At 46.4% G+C, this 19,159-nt stretch overlaps 2 protein-coding genes across 2 annotated transcripts in view; both read left to right on the top strand.

Annotated features, from left to right (window-relative positions):
• The window catches only part of GALNT14 (polypeptide N-acetylgalactosaminyltransferase 14), a 96,071-nt gene extending 77,129 nt beyond the window's left edge, over positions 1-18,942 (top strand). Inside the window, exons 10-15 of the mRNA XM_017812894.1 lie at positions 4,373-4,499; positions 7,074-7,166; positions 8,527-8,610; positions 9,825-9,969; positions 17,159-17,278; positions 17,858-18,942. Of these exons, the coding sequence (XP_017668383.1) occupies positions 4,373-4,499; positions 7,074-7,166; positions 8,527-8,610; positions 9,825-9,969; positions 17,159-17,278; positions 17,858-18,016 (728 nt within the window). The 3' untranslated portion in view covers positions 18,017-18,942. The remainder of the gene's footprint in view (positions 1-4,372; positions 4,500-7,073; positions 7,167-8,526; positions 8,611-9,824; positions 9,970-17,158; positions 17,279-17,857) is intronic.
• Positions 18,369-19,159, top strand: part of LOC108496298 (calpain-13-like) — a 76,758-nt gene continuing 75,967 nt past the window's right edge. Inside the window, exon 1 of the mRNA XM_017812891.1 lies at positions 18,369-18,434. The gene's annotated coding sequence lies outside the window, so the exon portion shown is untranslated. The remainder of the gene's footprint in view (positions 18,435-19,159) is intronic.

Genomic DNA, 19,159 nt, shown 5'->3' with positions numbered 1-19,159 from the left:
ATACAAGGTCATTTTGGACTTTGCTTTGAATGCTCTGGATGGTTTCCCTCACTGACATTCATAGGTTATGGTCTCAGTAATGTAAGGAATCCAACAACCATATTGTTGATGGGAATGATGGGAATTGAGCAATTGCTGGGACGCGGGACTGCCTGTCTTCCATGCTGCTTTGATGTTCTGTAGGTAAATACCCTAAACCACAGAGTTTTCAGCTTTGGTGTTACCCCCATGTTCTTTCCTGATCTTATTTTCCCCTTAATAAAGCAAAGATGTGTCTTATTCCATTGCCAACAGCATTTTGAAGCTGTGAACTGAGGCATCAGTGCCTCCTTGAATTTGCAGAGTACCTGGAACAGTAGCTACCTCGGCATGCTGCAAATAGGTGGCAAAGTAACACAACTGCTTATCCATTCCTGTGTCACTGACTGGCTGAGTGCTGCCAGGTTCTCCATGACACTCACTTTTCCTGCACCAAAATAATAGGTTAAGAGCTGACCTAAATTCAGTCACCTCTGCCCCTTGTCACGGGACAGGATAGACATTAAGAAATCTCCTACATGCAAACTCGAGAGGGCACATGAAAGAGGTAACAGCCTGTCCCTTGTCCTCCTTGTCAGGTGGAGCTGGATCAGGTTGGGCTGTTCTCTCTTTGAAGCTGTAGCAATGCTGTAGATTAGAGTAATACACTGTATCCAGGAAAGAAGAGGGAGGCATTCGATGTCAGTGAGGCAGATCAGAACCTGGCTTTAATAGCTTGCACCCCTGGGGAGTATGGCTAGCCAGGAAGGAAGGATCTTGTGTCTTAACACATACAGCAATGCTGTCAGTCATCCAAGGGAACAGATGCTGCCACCTTGCAGTAATCCATTCGCTGCCTGGCACTGTTGTTTGCTTCACATGCCTTGTCCACCTAGATATATTTTATTTAGTTATATCCTATTGTGCAGTAGGATCTCACTCACTCATGCTTTCTCTCTGTGGGTGGGTATCTTGCCACCAGACTAACCCAGAGTGTCTGAGTGGGGTGGCTCTAAGGAAACCAAAGAGAGGAGTGACAGCCCTCCTGCCTCCCCCGCTGGATCAATGGCCCAAACAAAGAAAGGAACTAGACAATAAGAGGGGGGAAGAAGGACTGTCACGCTGTGTCTGACCTGCTGTCGCTGCTTGTCATTCGCCTCTGACAGCAGCCAGCCCGAGCCGCTCCTGGGAGATGAACAGTGACAGGACAGCCTGCTCTTGGGGGAAGCTCCATCCTGGCAGCTTGTCCAATGCCCTGTAATGGCAGGCATTGTGCTCCTTACATGTGGTTATGGCCCATCCTACGGAGCAGAGCACAAGATTTCCCTCACTGTGCCCCAGAAGGCTGGTCCCAGCTGAACGTACACTGGCTGTGCTGCAGGGTGTGCCAGGACATTGGTGTGACAAAGGAAAGCCAGGCAGGTTAACTTTGCAACAAAAAAATGCAGGTCTGCATAGTAGCAGGGCAGATCCTCTCTTGCCCATCGCCCTGAGAGCAGCAGCGTGCCTGGCTCACAGCTGCATCTCCTGCAGGCACTGCAGTCGAAGGCAGTGTGTCCCATCTCTCCTTTGCACATAAGCAAGGGCAGCTGAGACCCTCCTGGGCCCAGTCAGTTCTGGGCAGGTGATGGAGAGCAGGAGCTGACCAAGCATCTGCTCATTTTGGGTGCTTGCAGTGAACCATGCTTTTCCTGGTAGCTTAGTCCTGAGGGGATGCAGGACTCCGGTCCTGAGGAGTATCACTGCTGCTTTTAATGTTATTGACTGTGCAACTAGAGGGGGCTGGAGACTTTAGGCAAAACAAAAATGAGTCTCTTTGTGTTGGAAGAAGGACATTGTAGGTGTTTTGCTTCTTAAATGTACTTAATTCCCTCTAGATGAGTAATGGCGGAAAGGACTTGCAGGCGAGCAAGAAGTGCTAAAGGTATTTTGCCAAGTGAAGGCCAAGTCCAGTGCACCCCAATGCATATTGCTCACATCCCTCCTTGGGGCCACTTGAAGGGACCACTTGCACTGGCAACATCTCTCAAGGGTCAAGTGATGCACACTGTCATTTCCTGCTACCCTGGCTCCTCTGAGTTGACCCTGTACCATGTTTTAGCTGGTGCCTCAGTTTACCTTCTCTTGAGGCACTTAGCTCTTGGCTGCCTGTCTGGATACCCTGTTTGTTAGCTGCCGTGGATGACTCCGTGGGTCATCCCTGCTGGAGGAAACCTGTGCTTTAATTGTTTCTGCTGGGCCTAGAGCAGGGTCTGCAGGGTGCAACTAGTCTGAAGCAGGGAACTCAGAGTCCTCACCATCTCATGCCTCCCCAGCACTGTGTCCTTATTCCAGACTGCAGTGCACAGAGGTCACGTCTTCATTAGGCTTTACATTAAGACCAGGTGAAGACTGAGTGGTGCAAGCCTTTCCCTTTCTGCTCAGCCTCTCCCAGGCTGAGCAGAAGGACCAGAGGAGGGGAAGGAATGATGGAGTAGCCACGCTGTGGTCCAATCCACAGCTGCTTGTCTGGTTGTCCCCTTTTATCGGGCACCCTTCTAATTTACACGGCAGCACTGGCAGAGTGGCCGGCGCTGTGACACGCGGACAAATGAGAGCGACAGCCACATGCAAGGGGAACTGAGCACAGCAGCTTAGAGTGGCCATATCCTGCCGTAATCTCATTTCCCTGCAGCTGTGATTAAGGTTGCTCCCAATGCAGCACCAGGACATGGCACAAAGGCGCGTTTTATTGACCTGTTAATACCCAGCACTGGGGAAAGTGGTGAGGCTCCAGCTGCTGTTGCAGCTCTTGCGTGTAAACACAGCAGTAAAGGGAAGGGCAGGGAATTTCTGGGAAGGAATACTCCTCCCTGCTGTGCTTTCCCACCGCTGCCATTGTTTGCCCCTGCTCCCAGGGCCAGCTGTTAGGGATGGGATCAAGCCTTGAGTTTTGGGCCCGCACACCAAGGCTTTGCAGCTGTGTCAGCCTCTCATTTCTATCAGCTCAGGAGCAGGCGGGTGTGTTGGGAGTGGGATGGGAGCAACATTAACCTGGCTTCCACCTCTGCAGCAACATGCAACTTGGGGCTGAGCCATGTTTACTGAGAAGGCTTTGGAGGTCCAGACTCCAATTCGCCTTTGCTCCCTGAAACTGTGAGTTGTTTTTGGAGGGATGGCAGCTTTGTAGGCCAGCAGTGCCTGCCGTTGGAAGAGGAGGAGTCCTGTCCACACTGCCCAGTTGGCCTGCCTGCCACAGGTGCTTGTCTTGCCAGCATCCGACCTGAGGACAAGTCATCCTTGCCTTGGCATATGTGAGGGGACTGCTGGGAGCACAAGCTGACAAAGACGATGGGTGTCCTCCTGTCTTAACTCTGTAGTTAAATGGGGGGGTGAAAATGAATTATTAGTTTTGGAGTAGATACATGCTACCTATAGCTCTATACTGTCAACAGTCGATAAAGTAGGATTCAAAGACCCGCAGAAACCTTTTCATTTTAATTTCATTTCTTTTCCATGCTGGTTTCGTCTGAGCATGACTTCCTGACAATAGAGCTGCAGAGTCATAACTTCATAAATATTAGGACCAGATGGGCCCATTAGATCAGTCATTCTGTTCACCCGTCCTACCTCATCCAGCTCCCTGCCAAGAGCTCTGTAACTTCTGGTATCAGTTGTGCCACAGGCTCATTTTCTTTGAGAAAGGCCCCATGGGCCAGCCAGTGAGTGGCTTGGAGTGACTGGGAGTCATTTCCCATACTGACAGCTTATCCAGACTTTTGAGATAATCCCTCCCGCCACTGACCTTTGCTTGTGTGAGGGTGTGTGCCATATTGTACCACAACATTGGCACCGATGGCATAGTACCTGGGCAGGGTAAGCTCCAGTCCATCTTGGGGCAGGCAATGGATGCACAGCTCCCTGTTCAGTTTGCAAAATCAATGCTGGATTCATAAAGAAAATGACAGTTGTAGTCATTCATAAAGAGAACTCATAGCCTCTCGTGGTGAACTTGACAGCTCTTTGGAGGGAAGTGACTCTGAAATAGGCAGAGCAGAAGTAATTAGGGGAGCACAAAACTGGCAAGACAATTCTGCAATGTAAGCGGGGCTGCATGCAAAGGGACTTGCTTACTGTCTCATGCTTGCCATTGTGATAGCACCTGCTGTGCTAGAGGCAGGTTTCAAGTGCACTGACTTCAAACAGCTTGCAAGAAGCTTTGAAATACACTTTTAAGGCAGTTTTGCCTAGGAGAGCCCCTCTGGTAATTGATTTAGCCCAGTTTAATGTGGCAGGGGATGAAGTGAGAGCTAACACTAGGATCCAGACTGCTCTAGGACAAAAAGACAAAATGCTGAAGCTACTTCTCTTGTAGAAATCTCCTTCCGTGTGTGGATGTGCGGAGGGAGCCTGGAAATCATCCCCTGCAGCCGTGTTGGGCATGTCTTCCGGAAGAAACATCCATACGTCTTTCCAGAGGGAAATGCCAATACATACATTAAGTAAGTGGTTTGTACTTGCTCTTTTTTGTGAAACAGAATGAGGAGCTGTCTTGTAGGGAGGGAGGAGGAGAGAAGACAGAGGAAAGTTTGTTTAGAAAACTCTGAAATATCCTTGGGCAGAAATTTCCTGAGCCAAAGAACATGCATGTTAGTACAACTGTCCTGCAGGATTTCTACAGTGTCGAGAAAATGACAAAAATAGGACATTTGTATGGTACCTTCCATCAGCACAGAAATGGAAGAATGACCCCAGCACATCCCTGACCACTAGCTACTGGAACAGCAAATGGTTTAGACCTTTAGTCATCAGAACACATTTATAATGACCTGCAATCAGGCTGCCAGCAATGTCTGTCAGCACCCAGTGACCTTAGCTGCGTGTTCAGCATGGCTCAGCTGAACCGGAAAATTTGGTTCCCAAAGTCTCTCCAAGAGGGGAACCAAACACCTTGCTGGAGTGGGTGACTGTGCCTCTGGACTAGTGCTGTCTCTTGAGCAGAGGCAGCAATGGGGCGCACCTTGCTGGCATATACACTGGAGGAACTGCCAGGGCATCCCAGCTGAAGGGGACCTCTCGTCAAACACAGGAACATAGACTGAATCAGATACTGAAATGGCTGGCTGAAATGGGCTAAGGTCCTGAAGACATCAGGCAAAGAAGAAGGCAATCCATAAGTGAGAATAGGCATGGGAAAGTTGATGTTAGCAGCTAGCGAGGTCAGGAAGGATGTTCTCTGTTTTTAGACTGTGAGGCCGAAGGAACGTTGTTGCTTAAGTAAACGACAAACACGTGGGGTACTTATACTAAATGCAGGGTTGTTTCTCAGCTAACCTGCAGTTGTGAGTGCTTACACACCAGGCATTCCTTTTAGTGCAGGCTTCCCAGTGTTAGAAAGAGCCAGCAGCACTTGTGAAGACCCAGGCTCTCTGCAGCTTCCGTATCTTTTACGTGAGACAACGAGCTGGGGGAGTGCAAATTACACTTCTCAGTTACATGATTTCCAGCCATGCAGTGTGTGGGGCAGGAAGCGGACTTTGTCGCCTTGCTTTGAATAGCCGGTGTTGAGGGGCACAGGGCATTGCTGGAATCAAGGAGGAGAGCACTAGTTTGAGAGACATGAGGAAGGCTCTTGCTTTTAGTATTGAAGTAAGATTCATACAGAAGAGGCTGGGATGTGGCAAAATCTCTGCTGTCGACATCAGTGCAAACTTGAGTGAAAAGGTAGTGTCTGCATTGCATCACCTGCAGGAGGAGCAAGGAGAGCTTGAATGGGTACAGCTCTTCTGGCTGCTTCTCTGGCACAGGCCTCTGGGGACCTAGGGAATGCCTGTATCATGTAGGTGTGAGCCTCATCATTTATCCCCATGTTTCTTGTAAATCCAGATGAGATCAGGAAGCCAAACAAAAGAACTCTGCACTTTGGGGAAGGTTAGGTACAGATGTAAACACTGATTCAGTCATCTCTTGAACAAGAGCACTTAAACTATTTCCTTAGAGAGAGGGGAAGAAGCCCATGAATCATCAAGGAACTGAAAAGCAGTCTGGAGAAACGTACCTGTAGACATCAGGAGGTTGGATGTTGTTAACCCTATGGTATCTATCAGCCTTAAACTTAATATTATAGTATATAGACACAGAGGAGAAGCAGCTTCTGGCAACCTGATGCTATGTAGTACTTCTGTTTAAATAGAGATGTTAGCAAAAAATGTCTCCACCCTTCTGCCAGATCCTGATTTTTTTTCCACACAGCCCGTACTTCAGAGTGAGCTTGGACTCCAGTGTAGTGCTGGCTTCACATGCTGACTGTCTCCTTTTCTGGCCTCCTGGGACTTGGCTGGATCCAGAGCCTGCCCACGGCACCTGCAGTTTAGTGATGTGATAGCAAAAGCTTAGAGGCACCGGCCTGCCTTGGAACAGGAGATTGGAGGACTCCCCTGGCCTGGGCAGAGATAGGCAGATAGGCATGGAGTAAAAAAGATATTTGCAAGAAGAGTTAGAGCCATCTCAAGTCAACAGAAGACTTGCTGAGGTTCATAAACCTGCAGACACCTGGCTGATGTGAAAGACTGAAATTTATGCACTGTGGTGGGGTGGTTCCTCTTAAGTTTTTTGAATGCTGAGGTTTGCCTCAGTGAAATCCAGGAGTGCAATGCAGGAGAGTCTATACAGGATTGACTCAAAGGAAATATTTGCAAATCTTTGGCAAATTTTTCACCACTTTTCTGAGCTCCATCCAAGCCACTAAATAAAACACCAGGCACTCCTGCCTGGGAGATGATGCTTAAAAGAACCTTCAGTTCCAAGTATGGTGGATACAAAGAATCCAGCTGAGTTTGAAATGGTGAATTCTTCACCCAAGCTTTATTTGGCCTGATGAGTTTGGTCCCTGGAGTAATGAGGAGGAGGAGTACCTTCTCTAGTAGTAAGGAGTGGGCTGTCTCAAAGGTGATTTGGGTGATGCCAAAGACCGAGTTGAGGGTAGGAGGAGAGCAGGATGGATCAGTTAATACATTTTGGAAAATGTTACCTTGGAGGCTTCCTTGGTTTCATCTGTCTTTTGCTGCCTCCTTCAGAAACACCAAGCGCACTGCGGAGGTGTGGATGGATGAGTTCAAGCAGTACTACTACGCAGCTCGTCCCGCAGCCCAGGGGAGGCCTTATGGAAAGTAAGGATCTTGCTCTGCCTGTGCCCTGCCTGTGCCCTTCCTGTGCCCTGCCTGCTGCAGTGGGGTGTTCACGGTGACGTCGCTCTGCTGCGGAAACCCGCCTGCGTTGTTTCTGTAGTAACGCTCAATTAAATGCTAATGGTAGGCAGATGCTATGAGCACAGCAATGAGACCTATAAACAGCCAGTTTATATGCTGTGCTGGTTTATCCCAGAGAGTGAACCAAACCCAGGTGGGGGAAAACCTTTGCCTATGTCCCACCCTTGGCATTAGGTACAAATACTTCTGGTCCCAGAGCGGAGTTTGGTGGGAGAGTTCAGAGGTGTTGTTGGCAGCTGAGGAGAAGGAAAATCATCAATTTTTTGGCCTGCTAATGCTTTATTGGAAAGGAGCAAGTCCTTTGTATGCAGGGAGTTTGCCATTCATTCTGTGAACAGTCAGAAACACCTCCCTGTCAGGAGGACTGAAAATATTTGTGTTATATTTCTCATTTTCATATGGTCCTCCTTGCCTTAGAAAGTTTCCTGTGGACCACAGGTGGTTCCAAATCCAAACCCAAATTCCTTGTAGCTAATCTTCAGTCTCCAGAATAAATAAATTAAAGTCCTGCTGACTAACCTGTTTTCACTGAATTAATATCCTACTCCCATTTATTGGCACCAAATGAAGTAACATCTCTGTCCTCCTTTTTATAGGAGGGTGTGGAGAAGTTACCCTATGCAAAAGGAAGGTACTGGAGGCTTCCAAGTACTCTGTAAATGCCAGCTCATAACAGCTCCACAGGCTGGCCTAGGGAGGAGCTGGAGTTTGGAAAATGTCACTGTACTGCCTAATCCCTCAGCAGAAATTTTGTCATGATTAATGAAAGAAAAAAGTATTTCACTGTGAGATTAACTTCTGCTGACTTAAAAATGTGTTTAGGTGCTGTTGGAAATCAAGGCCTCCTGTAGTCCTATAAACTAAGAGTAACTTAGTATAGTGAATAGCATATATTAATTTCCTTGTACGTTAATATATTAAAGTAATGCTTATTGCATATAGTAGACAGCATACATTTTTTTTACTGATAATTTTTAAATGACTGTACTTTTCTGTTGATCTATTTATGTGCCCAACTTCAGACTCCTTGTTAAAATGGCAATATGTCGTCATGCCATTCTACCAAGTGAGACCTCCAAAGAGATGGGGATCAAAACAACCTCTCAAGCTCATACAGAAGAAAGCAGAAAATAGAGCTGCTGATGCTCTTGTGTTTGCTGTCTGTGCATATCTGCTGGATTTCTATCAGCCTCCCTTTTTGGTGTGTTGGGTCTCACTTTACTCATTTCCATTGCATCTCTATGATAATTTCTTCCTACAGTGTCCAGAGCAGAGTGGAGCTGCGGAAGAAGTTGAAATGCCACAGCTTCAAGTGGTACCTGGAAAATGTTTATCCCGAACTTCGGTATGGATGTGCCATCTCCACCTGTCTCTAGCAGGCCAGGGGGATGCCTTATCCCTCCTGCCCCACAGAGCTTCCCTCTTCATCTCCAGTCCCCCCATGTCCCCCTGCCCCAGAGACTCAGGCACCCCCTCCCTTGGGCTTCACAGAAGGGCAGAGTAAATTTTGTGCTGACTTCAAGTACAGTGTGCCATGCCGCAGGGCCAGGAGTTGGTCTTCAGGTATCCTTGTGGGTCCCTTCCAATTCAGGCTATTCTATGATCCTATGATTTGTGATCCTGCTTTCTCTAAACAATCTTATAGACCTTGCAGCTCTTCGCTGTGGGATTAATGAGGGACAAAACACCAGTTATTCCCATTTGCTCTCAGGGATTCATTAGGTGTCCTCCTGCCCATGCTGTGGGACAGGTTGCATAGGGAAATAGCTAGTTTTCCTCTCAAAAGTATCCCAAGGCAGAAAATCCACCATAGCCTCTGCTGGGCTGTTTCAGTACTTAATGACTCTTGCTTACTAAAGAAGCACCTAATTTCCAGTCCTTTCACACTGTTCTGTGGTACTCAAGACTTCCCTGTTGTGAAACCATCCACTCTAGGATTTTATGACTTGTATTCAGATAGCTCTGCCTTGCTTTGCTTAATATCCCCTTCCACAGTTGCTTTTGCACAGATATTTTTTAGTTACCAAAATTATTCTAGAAACCGTTGCGTTCATTCTCCTATCAGGAGCCATCCTCAGAAAGGGTGGAAAAGTTCTGGAGGTACTGCCAGGCACCCTGCTGGTGCAATGGCCAAGTGCGGAATCACTGTGTGAAAATGGTGATTTATAGCTGTTTTCTTGGGTTTTTTTGCTGTGCGTGGCATTGCACAGCAGCATTCACAGGGAACGCCAGGGCTCTGTGACAGTGTGTTATAAAGTTCCCCACTCTTGTAAGCTGAAGGCTGACCTTCAGCCTGCTCAAAGTCTATTCCTTGCTCCTCTGTTTGCCTTGTGCACTGTTATTTATTTTTTCCTCTTGTAAAGGTCAGCCATCCATCTCCGAGCGCTGCTTCTGCAGCGTCCCTGTCCGTGTACTGCTCTCAGTGGTTCCGTGTTGTAATAGATCTTGCCACTCCCATTTTGTGAAGGTGAAATGGTGTGACCTTACCCCACTGAGCCTCCTTTGAGTACTCCGTGGGCCTAGGGGAGTATGGATGTTGTTCGAATGCTGTTCCCACAGGATTCCCGAGGAGTCGCTCTATCAGACTGGGATGATCAGGCAAAGACAGAGCTGCCTGGAGTCACACAAGTCTGAAGACCAAGAGCTCCCCATCCTGAGCTTAAATCCTTGTAACAGCAGCAAGGGTACAGTACCAAAGGCACAGGTAAGATCTGTTGTGTATCCCGATGATGCTGGATGCAGAGAAGCCTCTGGGTCAGCTTCAAGATAATTTCTTTAGTTTGCTAAAGCTCCGTTGGAGGATTTACCTGTTCTGACAGACCCTTTCCTTAGATAGCATGTAGTTAAACCCTGGTAACTCCACCTGACTTAGGTGGAAGCCCTGGGCAGCGGCAGGGATTGGTGCAGGAGCCACAGTGCAGTGTGGACCACTCATCTCTGTGCCAGCCTCTGCTGACCACTTAGTGCCAGAAACACCACACGCTGCTCATCTGCGCAGCTCAAAGACAAAGAGAACTATAATTTCCTCTCATCTTTCAGCCTTTTCTCTTTCAGAATGCACTGAATCACAATGGTATTTATAACTTCATAGCCTGCATTCTCTCAGTATTAGATTGCCCATTAAACTAGTGAGAATTTAATGAGGACGATCTCGTTTTTTTCAATCTCACTGAGATGAGAAAAAGCTGTATGAATTGGTGTTTTCAAAATCACAGCCCAGGAAACATCAGAGCCAAGAGTAGGCTCATGTGCCTTGTTGCAGCAGAGTTTCTGGAGCAAGACTCTGAAGACACAGCTACAAAACCTGCCTTTCCTTCAGCCTCCCTTTGTGATTTTGGGCATGTCAGTAAGTTCTCTCACTGTTCCCATCTATAAAACAGGGAAGATAACAATCACTTGCTTCTCCACTGTTGCTGTGAAATAATTTAATAGGCAATGGTGTGCTTGCTTCCGCTTGACTGTACATTCTTAACCCTTGTGGTTACACATTCAAGCCAGGTAGCTGTGCATATAAAAGGCCCAGCCTGGGGAGACTGATTTGTATGTGCAAAGGAAGCTTGTCATTATGTGCATCTCTTTCAAATGCAGTTGCATGCCTGTCTTTAGGCAGGAAAATAATATCTGTTTCACAGCATAGTAAAATCAACAATGATTACTCGAATATTAGTCAGTTCAGAAAATATAATGAATATAATTGTGAGTGTCGCACAGTTACACTTCTTACTGTTTCACTGGTTTCCAGGTTCTAGGATTGTTTTTATTTCTTCCTCTGCTACGTGGACTTTTCACATAAACAGCAAGAAAAGCAAGCTAATGAGAGGAGGTCATCATGTTTTGCAGGGCCAGCTCTGCAGAAGAAAAGAAAAATGTTTCAGTGACAATTGCAACTTTCAATGAATTGGATGTTTTTTTAAAAAAAATCTGGGAAAATCAGAATGAAAAATGCTGCTGCAAGCTAGCGTTTCAAAATGAAATGGTTTTGGTCTTTCTGAAATATCAGTTTGATGTGGTATTTTAAAATGAGAAATGTCATGCCAACAAGTTGGATTGTTTCATTCCCAGCAAACACATTTTGTTTTGACATTTCTATGCAGTAAATTTTTGGAATTTTTCATGGCACAAACTTTTCAGCTTCCCATTCTGATTCTGCAGCAGTTTGCAATAGGTCAACACTTCCTGCTGGATGGCAGCTCCATTTCTTGTGCACATCCAGGACTAACTCTGCAAGGGAACAGAAAAATACACTACAAACAGATTGCAGAATGCCTATACTCAGTACACAACAGGAACAAAGAAAAACCTTTTCCTTTTATCTTTCTGTCTTTCTAGGATAATTCTCTGTTACTTGTACCCACAGAGACTATTTCAGATTAAAGCGTGATATTTAAACTTTCATTGTGAATAGAAACATATTTTAATGACACAATTGTTACAAGACCACCTGAACTTGTGAATGACATGGGTGTTATAGTGACCAGGCTGTGTAGGATCGATTATGCAGCAGTCCTGACTGCTACTTAGTTTTGCATTTGATATACCATAATAGAGCAATAATCTTCACTTTTAACATATTGAAGTCACATCTTGCTTGCCCTAAGCTTCATTATTTGAAAAATAGGTTTAGTTGAATCAAAGCTGTGCTTTCCTGGCATTCAGTAAGTACCATGGAAATATCCTGGCCATCCAAATTCTTTATTATCACTATTACAGGGCAGTAATTTGGTTGCTCTGATTGCCTTTCTGTATCTGTCTCATTGCTAGGCTCCCCCAGCCCTTTAGCAACATTTCATGCATGAAGTCCTGGGACTGGGTGTGAGAAGATCTGAGCTATCATACATTATCATGGTTTAAAGAGAGAGGCAAAGGAGCTGTGAGATGGCAATGAGTTGCTCTTTATTTTAGTTCTTTCTATCTGTAGTGCAGGGGAAGAATGTTGTGAGACCTCTGGCTACATCCATAGTTTGGATAAATTGAGATGAATACTCTGTGGTGAAATCAGATTTACACCCTTAGCAGGTCTCACAGACCCTCCCTGGTGGTGTCCGGTGTTGGCCTTGAATTACAAAAAAGGGCACTGAGGCACAAAAAGACCCCTCATCTTTGTGTAGGAGAGCTCTGTTCTGCCATCCTGGGGATCCGTTTGGCCCTTTCTGTTCCAAAAGGTCTGACAGTGGTCAGAGTAGGCTCTGTCTCTTGAGATGGCTCTCAGAGGGCTCTTGAGTTATTGACTGGCAGAGATCTTTGTGCAGTGCCATCCCCAGGGCACAGTGGGCTCTGCCTGCACTCCTGCCCACTGGAGCCCTTGTACTCTATGCTTTGTTGCGTCTCATTTGCTAAATGAAGAGATTGATTTAGTTTTTCACAAGAGAAATGCATCTGAGGGAAAATAATTGATCATAATTTTGTCCTCATCTATCTAATGAAGATGTGAGTAGTTGGGGGTTTTTTCCAAGTCAAGTGTCAGTTGATATTAGTTCACAGAGTTTGGAACAGACTTTAAATCATTAACAGCTTCAGGAAACCTGACATACTTCAGATAAAAAAAGCAGAAGGTGCTTTGACCTGGATACTCACACACATGTAAGCAGTCTATGCAAGATGAATGTAAAGTTCAGGCATCTTCTAGACAAGCAAGGAAACAGTAAGAAGGCTGTGGCATCCATTTCCTGGGCCTGCACCCCAAAATATCTGGTGTTTGGAGCTGAGTGGCTGCCACTGCATTTGAGTGGCATGTCCTTGACTCTTCCTGTGAAGGAAATGCAATCTGATAATCTGCCTGATACAGCTTTGATGCTCACCCCAGTTTGCTTGAGGTCCTCTGTTTGCTGACTAAATGTGCCTCCTGAGACAACTCAGCCATAAACATTCTCTTCTGACCTTCCTCCCCTCAAAAGCCTTCGTTCCCCTTCATGAACACATCCTGCCCCAGCTGTAGGCTGGCCAGAGCTGCAGGAGGCAGGCTGAGCTAGCAGAGCAGAGGGGTAGCAGTGGCACCTTGTGTACTTCGCTTTCCCTCTCCTGAGATGTGTGTAAGTGCCAGTTGCATCCCAGGGTCTTTTGATGAGAGGAGCACTTTGGTATTCTTAGGTGACCCATGCAGTCACGTGCCTTGGGAAGTCCTTCCCTCTGATTTTAAAAAGATAATTGGGGAATTAGATTTTTCCCAGCTTCTTCAGAAACATTTTTCTCTAGCTACTACCTTGGCTTTAGGGTACAGCTGACCTCTTACTCAGTAGCAGAGGCCTCTCTGTCACGTAATGCTGGGTTCCCGTGGGACTGCTTCTCCCTAGGCTGAGGGGCTCCTTCCTCCATCTGTCAGCCAGGCTATGCCAAGCCGAAGGTCACATTTTAAAATAATTTCCTCAATTCATAATCATGCTGAGTAACAGTGACAGGTGCCTGCTCAAATGATGCTAAAGCCTTGAAAAATAGTCACAAGCCTCAGATGGGGGGTTAGTGTTATCTGAGGCTTTGGAAGAGGGGGATTGCTGGTGGTGGTATGCAGCTGGTAGCTCTGTTCTCCAAGCCCACCCTCTTCCTCCTTACTCCACCACCACTTGTGTTTGTCTTCGAAAAGGCAGGAAATCTTGATCTCAGTTTCACCTCGTATATCTGTTTTTCACTAGTGCTGGGATCAGGTCTAAGCCCTGATGGCATCTCTTCAGGCCAGTCTGCAGCCCTGAAGCTATGCTAGCTCCTTGAAAATCTCCTTAGGAGTACCATGGGCTACACTGTCCACCACAATCTCCATGGTGTGAAGCTCTGTTGTTGTTACTGCTGTGCTGGCCATGTCAGTGCTAGGGGTGCCAGGGTTTAGGAGATAAAGTAGTTTCTAATGGAAAAGAAGAAAAAGGCAGAAATTTTAATCCCAACTGCTACAAATAAGGAAAGATATGAGGTAAGATAAAAATTTACATGGCCATTTGCATGCATTTGAACTCAAAGCCCTTCATGGATTCTGTGGTGTTCAACTGACTCCCCCCCTATCCCCCCCAGATTTCTTAATTTTCTGCATCATTTTCTCTGGCTTTCATCTAGGGCTAAGAGGGGACAAGACATGATTAGAGCTGGATAAAACATTTTCAACAGGACTGGCTTTCATAAAGAGCCATTCTGCCAAAATAGATGAGCTGTGTGAATATCTGTCAGTTGAGATAAAGACAGTAGAAGGACAGCCTAGGGGCAAGAGGGTAGGATCCAATGTCAGCTGTCGAACCAATGCATACATCTAGCTCTGGACTCCTCACTTGTTATGATGAACAAAGCTTAGGAAAGATGGTTACCACCACCCTTTCTATCCCATGGACCATTGCTGAATGAGAGAATGGTCCTGCCTTGAGATGATGTGAATATTGAGAAGGCTTGAACAGAGCCTGGCCTGGAAAAAAAGCGTGGAGGACCTTTGTGAGGAGCAGTCCTCCGTGAGGTACCTCAGTGAAGCAAGGAGGCTAAGACATCAAAGGAAAAAAAAAAGTCCCATGGCCTGAGTTAGTTGGGGGATCCAACAAGTCCAGGATTAACTAGCTGCTGCTGAGGAGCGTCATGGATTCAGCTCCAGCCCTGTCCTGAGGTAGAATGACTAACAACTGGTTAAAAATGTAAAGCAGGTTTTCAAAGCAGCTTGTAGTAGTGTGGGCACCAAGAACAGATGTTGGAGCTTGCCCCGTAGGGTTTGGTTCTTCACAGATGCAGGAGTAATTTGGCACCTGATTTCCCAGGCTGGTGGTTTACACACAGCAGCTGACAGCGTGCATGGTTGGGATGTCTGGAATATGTTCACTGTAGGATCAGGTAAACTCTGCTCCATATGACAAAGAAGAACTAGTTGCCAGAAGGCCCTTTGGGCGCAGATTACAGCTTTGAAAATGAATGCTTGTTATGTGCCCAAATCCTGGGCAGCGCTCACTGAGAAGCCTGTGGGCAGGCTGTTCAGAAAGCCAGGTTTGATTTCCATGAGCTGGTGGGGAGTAGTGGGCTAAGAAGCACGGGGTATGAGGATCACAGTGTGAAGTCCTTGTGGAGCTGGGTCTGCTGTGCAAAAGCATGTTTTCCCTTCTAGGTGGCTAAGAACCTGAATCAAAGTGGGATTTATGTTCCCAGGAGTTAAATGCCTGTAGCTGTCTGTTTTGAAGTTGAGGAGAGGAGTTAGAGCTGCTGACGGTGACAAATACCAAAGGAGTGGAAGCGTTTCCCTGCTCTAATAATTCATGCTCGTGCAACAAAAAACCTCCACCATTCAAAGTCGGGGGAGCTGCAGGCATCCCAGCTCTGAGAGCAAGGCAGCCATTCTTCACATTCCCCTCCAGCACTTAGAAAGGGTTGAAGTCTCCCAGGAGCACCTTTTACCCTTCATTTTTCCAGCCTCAGCCTAATAGCCATATGTTTGAGCTCTGCCTTCCCCTCCATTGCCAACACCACTGCTCACATCACTTCTCATGGAGCTTTGGCTCTCCATATCTGAGCTCTGAACTGTTTTGCTTTCTCTCTGCACCTTTCCTTTCACAGCAGGTTTTGAGTTTTCATAGCCTGTACTGTGTCAAAGCATCTGCCTTGGCTACTGGGGGCTGTTGCAGAAACCCTCTTGCTCCCTGGCCTTATCTCTCCAGCAGGGTTATTGCCCTCTGATAGTGAAGCCAGCCTGCTCTTTGTCCTCCAGTCCTGCTCACCTGCCCTGCCACAGTTCAGAATCCTGCTTTCCATTTGCACCCACTGCTGCTCACCTGACTGCTCAGAGCCATTTACATAGCAGGAGTTGATCCTGCTTTGCACCCTGGCTAGGGGCTCTCAGAAAACCCTTCCAGCCCCGCTCTTTCTAATTTTAAAGTTGATACTCACACAAAGTTATAAGCAAAACAATTGTTCCAGAATTCTCCCTCCAGAGTTATGTGAAAGCCTGGTTTGCAGTTTCCCATCAGCCAAACCAGCTCTTGTCTATCTGTGTACACACACAAATAGCAAGGAGTCATCCCTTGCTTGGGATCCTCTCAGGAGCTGCTTTTGGGTAATGTGAACACTGGTAAATGATAGGAAAGTTCAACTGGAATAAACGTTGGAGTAAACTTCTGTGAAGTACTCCTGGGCTTTGTATCTGTACATGCCTGATGCTTTGTTGTGCACATTTAGAAATCCTGGTCAAACTATCAGCTACTTCTCTTTTTTCCCAAGTAAAACATCCAGTAGTGAAAAAGAGGGTAATCCCAGAGAGCCCCTATTCTTTGGTAAGCATTACACTGGACAAAGTCTCTGCTCCTCCAAAGTTTATTTCTTAGGCTGAGAAGCTCGTAAGAGAAGGTGAATGTGAAAAGCAGTATGAGGAAAAAACCTTCAAGACAGCCCAGAGGAACAGAAGTAGCAGTGATCATCGCAAACCAGTACAGCAAACCTTTGGAATTTGCTCCTGCTGCCTTGATAGAAAGCTGAGCTTTATCCCTGATTTTTGTTATATTTGGGAACAGAATCCTAGGAGTTGCAAACATTTGCTTTGTATCACCTCTCCCACCACCAGCTGCAAAACATTTCTGCTGCTCTTCCCTGGAAAAACAGGATTCCACATTGTGTGGTTATAGTATTTCTGCCTCTCTTTTGCTTTTTTCCTATCCTTTTTTCCCCCCAACCACAGCCCAGTTCTAGCTATGGAATCTTTTGTCTCATGAACCATTTTCTTCCAAGTGCTTTTGTAGACATTTTCTTTGGCACTTGCAGTCCCCCAATAACAGCTGCAGTTTTGGGGAGGCTTGAAACAGTGACCTGTCCTGGTGACTCTTAAAGTCAATGATGTTTGTGCTTGCCTTCAGAAGGGGCAGGATCCAAGCCAAAGTGTTGGTTTTCTGAGTAGAAGAATACCAAGAGTCAACACTGATCTCTCACCTCGTTTTTTTTCTTCCTCTCTGCAGGAATGGACATACACGTACAACCACCAAGTCCGCCAGCAGCAGCTGTGTTTGTCTGTGTACACGCTCTTCCCTGGTTCCCAGGTGCTGCTGTCACCTTGTAAAGAAGGTGACAACAAGCAGGTGAGCCCTGTCACTGATCCCCCATTTTCTTTGAGATTCCCTTTCTTTCATCATAGTATTACTGCACAGTAAATGGCCCGTGTGTTCTGACTTCATCTGGGAAGCACAGTCTATTCAGGAGTACAGACTCTGGCCTGTTCAGCCCTTTGCCTCTTAAATGAGTGTGTTGATAAGGATGTCTATTAGTGAGGGTGGTGATCTGGATACTTATCTGCAGAAGTCAAACCCAAACTGGCAATTTAGTTCACACGGGCTGCCAGTCAGGCAGCAGATGCTAACGTTTCTCTGCAGTTAATCACTGAGCTGGCATTTGAACCAGTGACCTGGGGAAAAAGCTGTTAGTAATATATTATCTTCCTGAAGCCAGGCAGAGGCCGAGCTTAAATGAGTGTGCTTCTGATGGGAAAAATGCTCAGCGTGTGCTCGGCTTGGTGTGGGTTTGGGGACCTTGTGCTTCCCAGCATCAGGCCACAGAGGCTTGGTGACAACTGTCCTTTTGATGCTGGAACAGTATAGTAAAAATATAATGGGGTGGAAGCTTGTTCATCTGTTTTTCCTCTCGTGTGTCTCTCTCCTCAGCGATGGGGTAAAGTTGGGTCACACATTGAACACATAGCCTCACGCTTCTGTTTGGACACTGAGACGATTGGGGACACGAATGAAAGTATTAAAGAGCTTGTCATCAACCCTTGTGAGAGCATAGCCATGAGTCAGCGCTGGGACATGGTGATGTCTTGACTTGCTGGAGGAGGTGCACGGCAGGGACGGGCACTGAGACGTTGCTACACGCAGCCAAGATGCACCAGCTGGAGCTCAAATGCAAAACCACTGGGGGTCCTTGTGTGCTGTGGGGCAGAAGAAGAATCGTTCAAATAAAAATGGGACACAGCAGTCCAAGTTGAACAACGCATTTTGACTCTAAGGCATGCAGCTGGTATTGGCCTGTTGGCAGTCATGCATTTAGAGAGAAGGGATGGCAAAAAACCAAGCTTGAAATGTTTTAAAGGGATGCTGGGGCTCCTGCTATGGGCTATATAGAACTTCAGTGTGCACAGTATTGGTTATCCACCTGAAAATGCAGGTAGAAGAGCCTTGAAGACCAAAAGGAAAATTGGACTGAGCAAAGCAAGCATCTCAATAGCTTTTGAGGGTTGAGGTGGGTGCACAAGGTGGGATGTGCCAAGGGATGCCAAGAAACCTCTCCAGGGATCAAGTGGAAAACACTGAATTATCTTTGCACTTTTTACTGCTGTGGATGTTTTTGTCTCTGCAGACAGCATGGGTGGAGGGAGCCGTGTTGCACGTTTGAATTTGTACCTAATCCACGTACATGTTGTGTATACAGAGGCAGAGCAGTCATTTATGTCTGTGGCCAGGATCAAAACAGCAGGTAGTGGGGGAATCCTGCTTTGTGCTAACTGCATATGGGGCTTGTTGAATCTCCAAAGCCCAAGCAAACAGAGGATTCAGTGTGTGAGATTAAAGGATATAAACTGCTGTGAAGCTGGGAGGAAACGCAGTAACATGATTATTTCTTCTCTCTGGAGGCCATGGGTCGCTGAAAACTCCCCTATAATCTCTCTGTGTCTCTCTCACTGCTTCAGATCTGGACTAAATCAAATTTTCACTTTTATTCCATAAAAGTAATATTTTTGGTAATTGAAGGTAATTGTGTCATATTTCTGTTTCTCAATTTCCAAACTACAGAAGAGGGGACTGCCATGAAGTGCTACTACCGAAGCGATGGTGAAGGTAATTAAAATTAGAAACTGCTCTGAGAAAGGAAAAGGGATATTACCTGGTTTTGCTTCCCAGGTATCTTGTAGTCCAAGATATGAGGTACTGAAGAAAAGGTTTGGGATTCCCCAATCACACTGTGAG

This window comes from Lepidothrix coronata, unplaced genomic scaffold (genome assembly GCF_001604755.1).
Source record: "Lepidothrix coronata isolate B3197 unplaced genomic scaffold, Lepidothrix_coronata-1.0 Scaffold38, whole genome shotgun sequence".
Taxonomy (NCBI): domain Eukaryota; kingdom Metazoa; phylum Chordata; class Aves; order Passeriformes; family Pipridae; genus Lepidothrix; species Lepidothrix coronata.
Note: the sequence above shows the minus strand (reverse complement) of the source record. Positions and strands in the feature narration are given on the sequence as shown.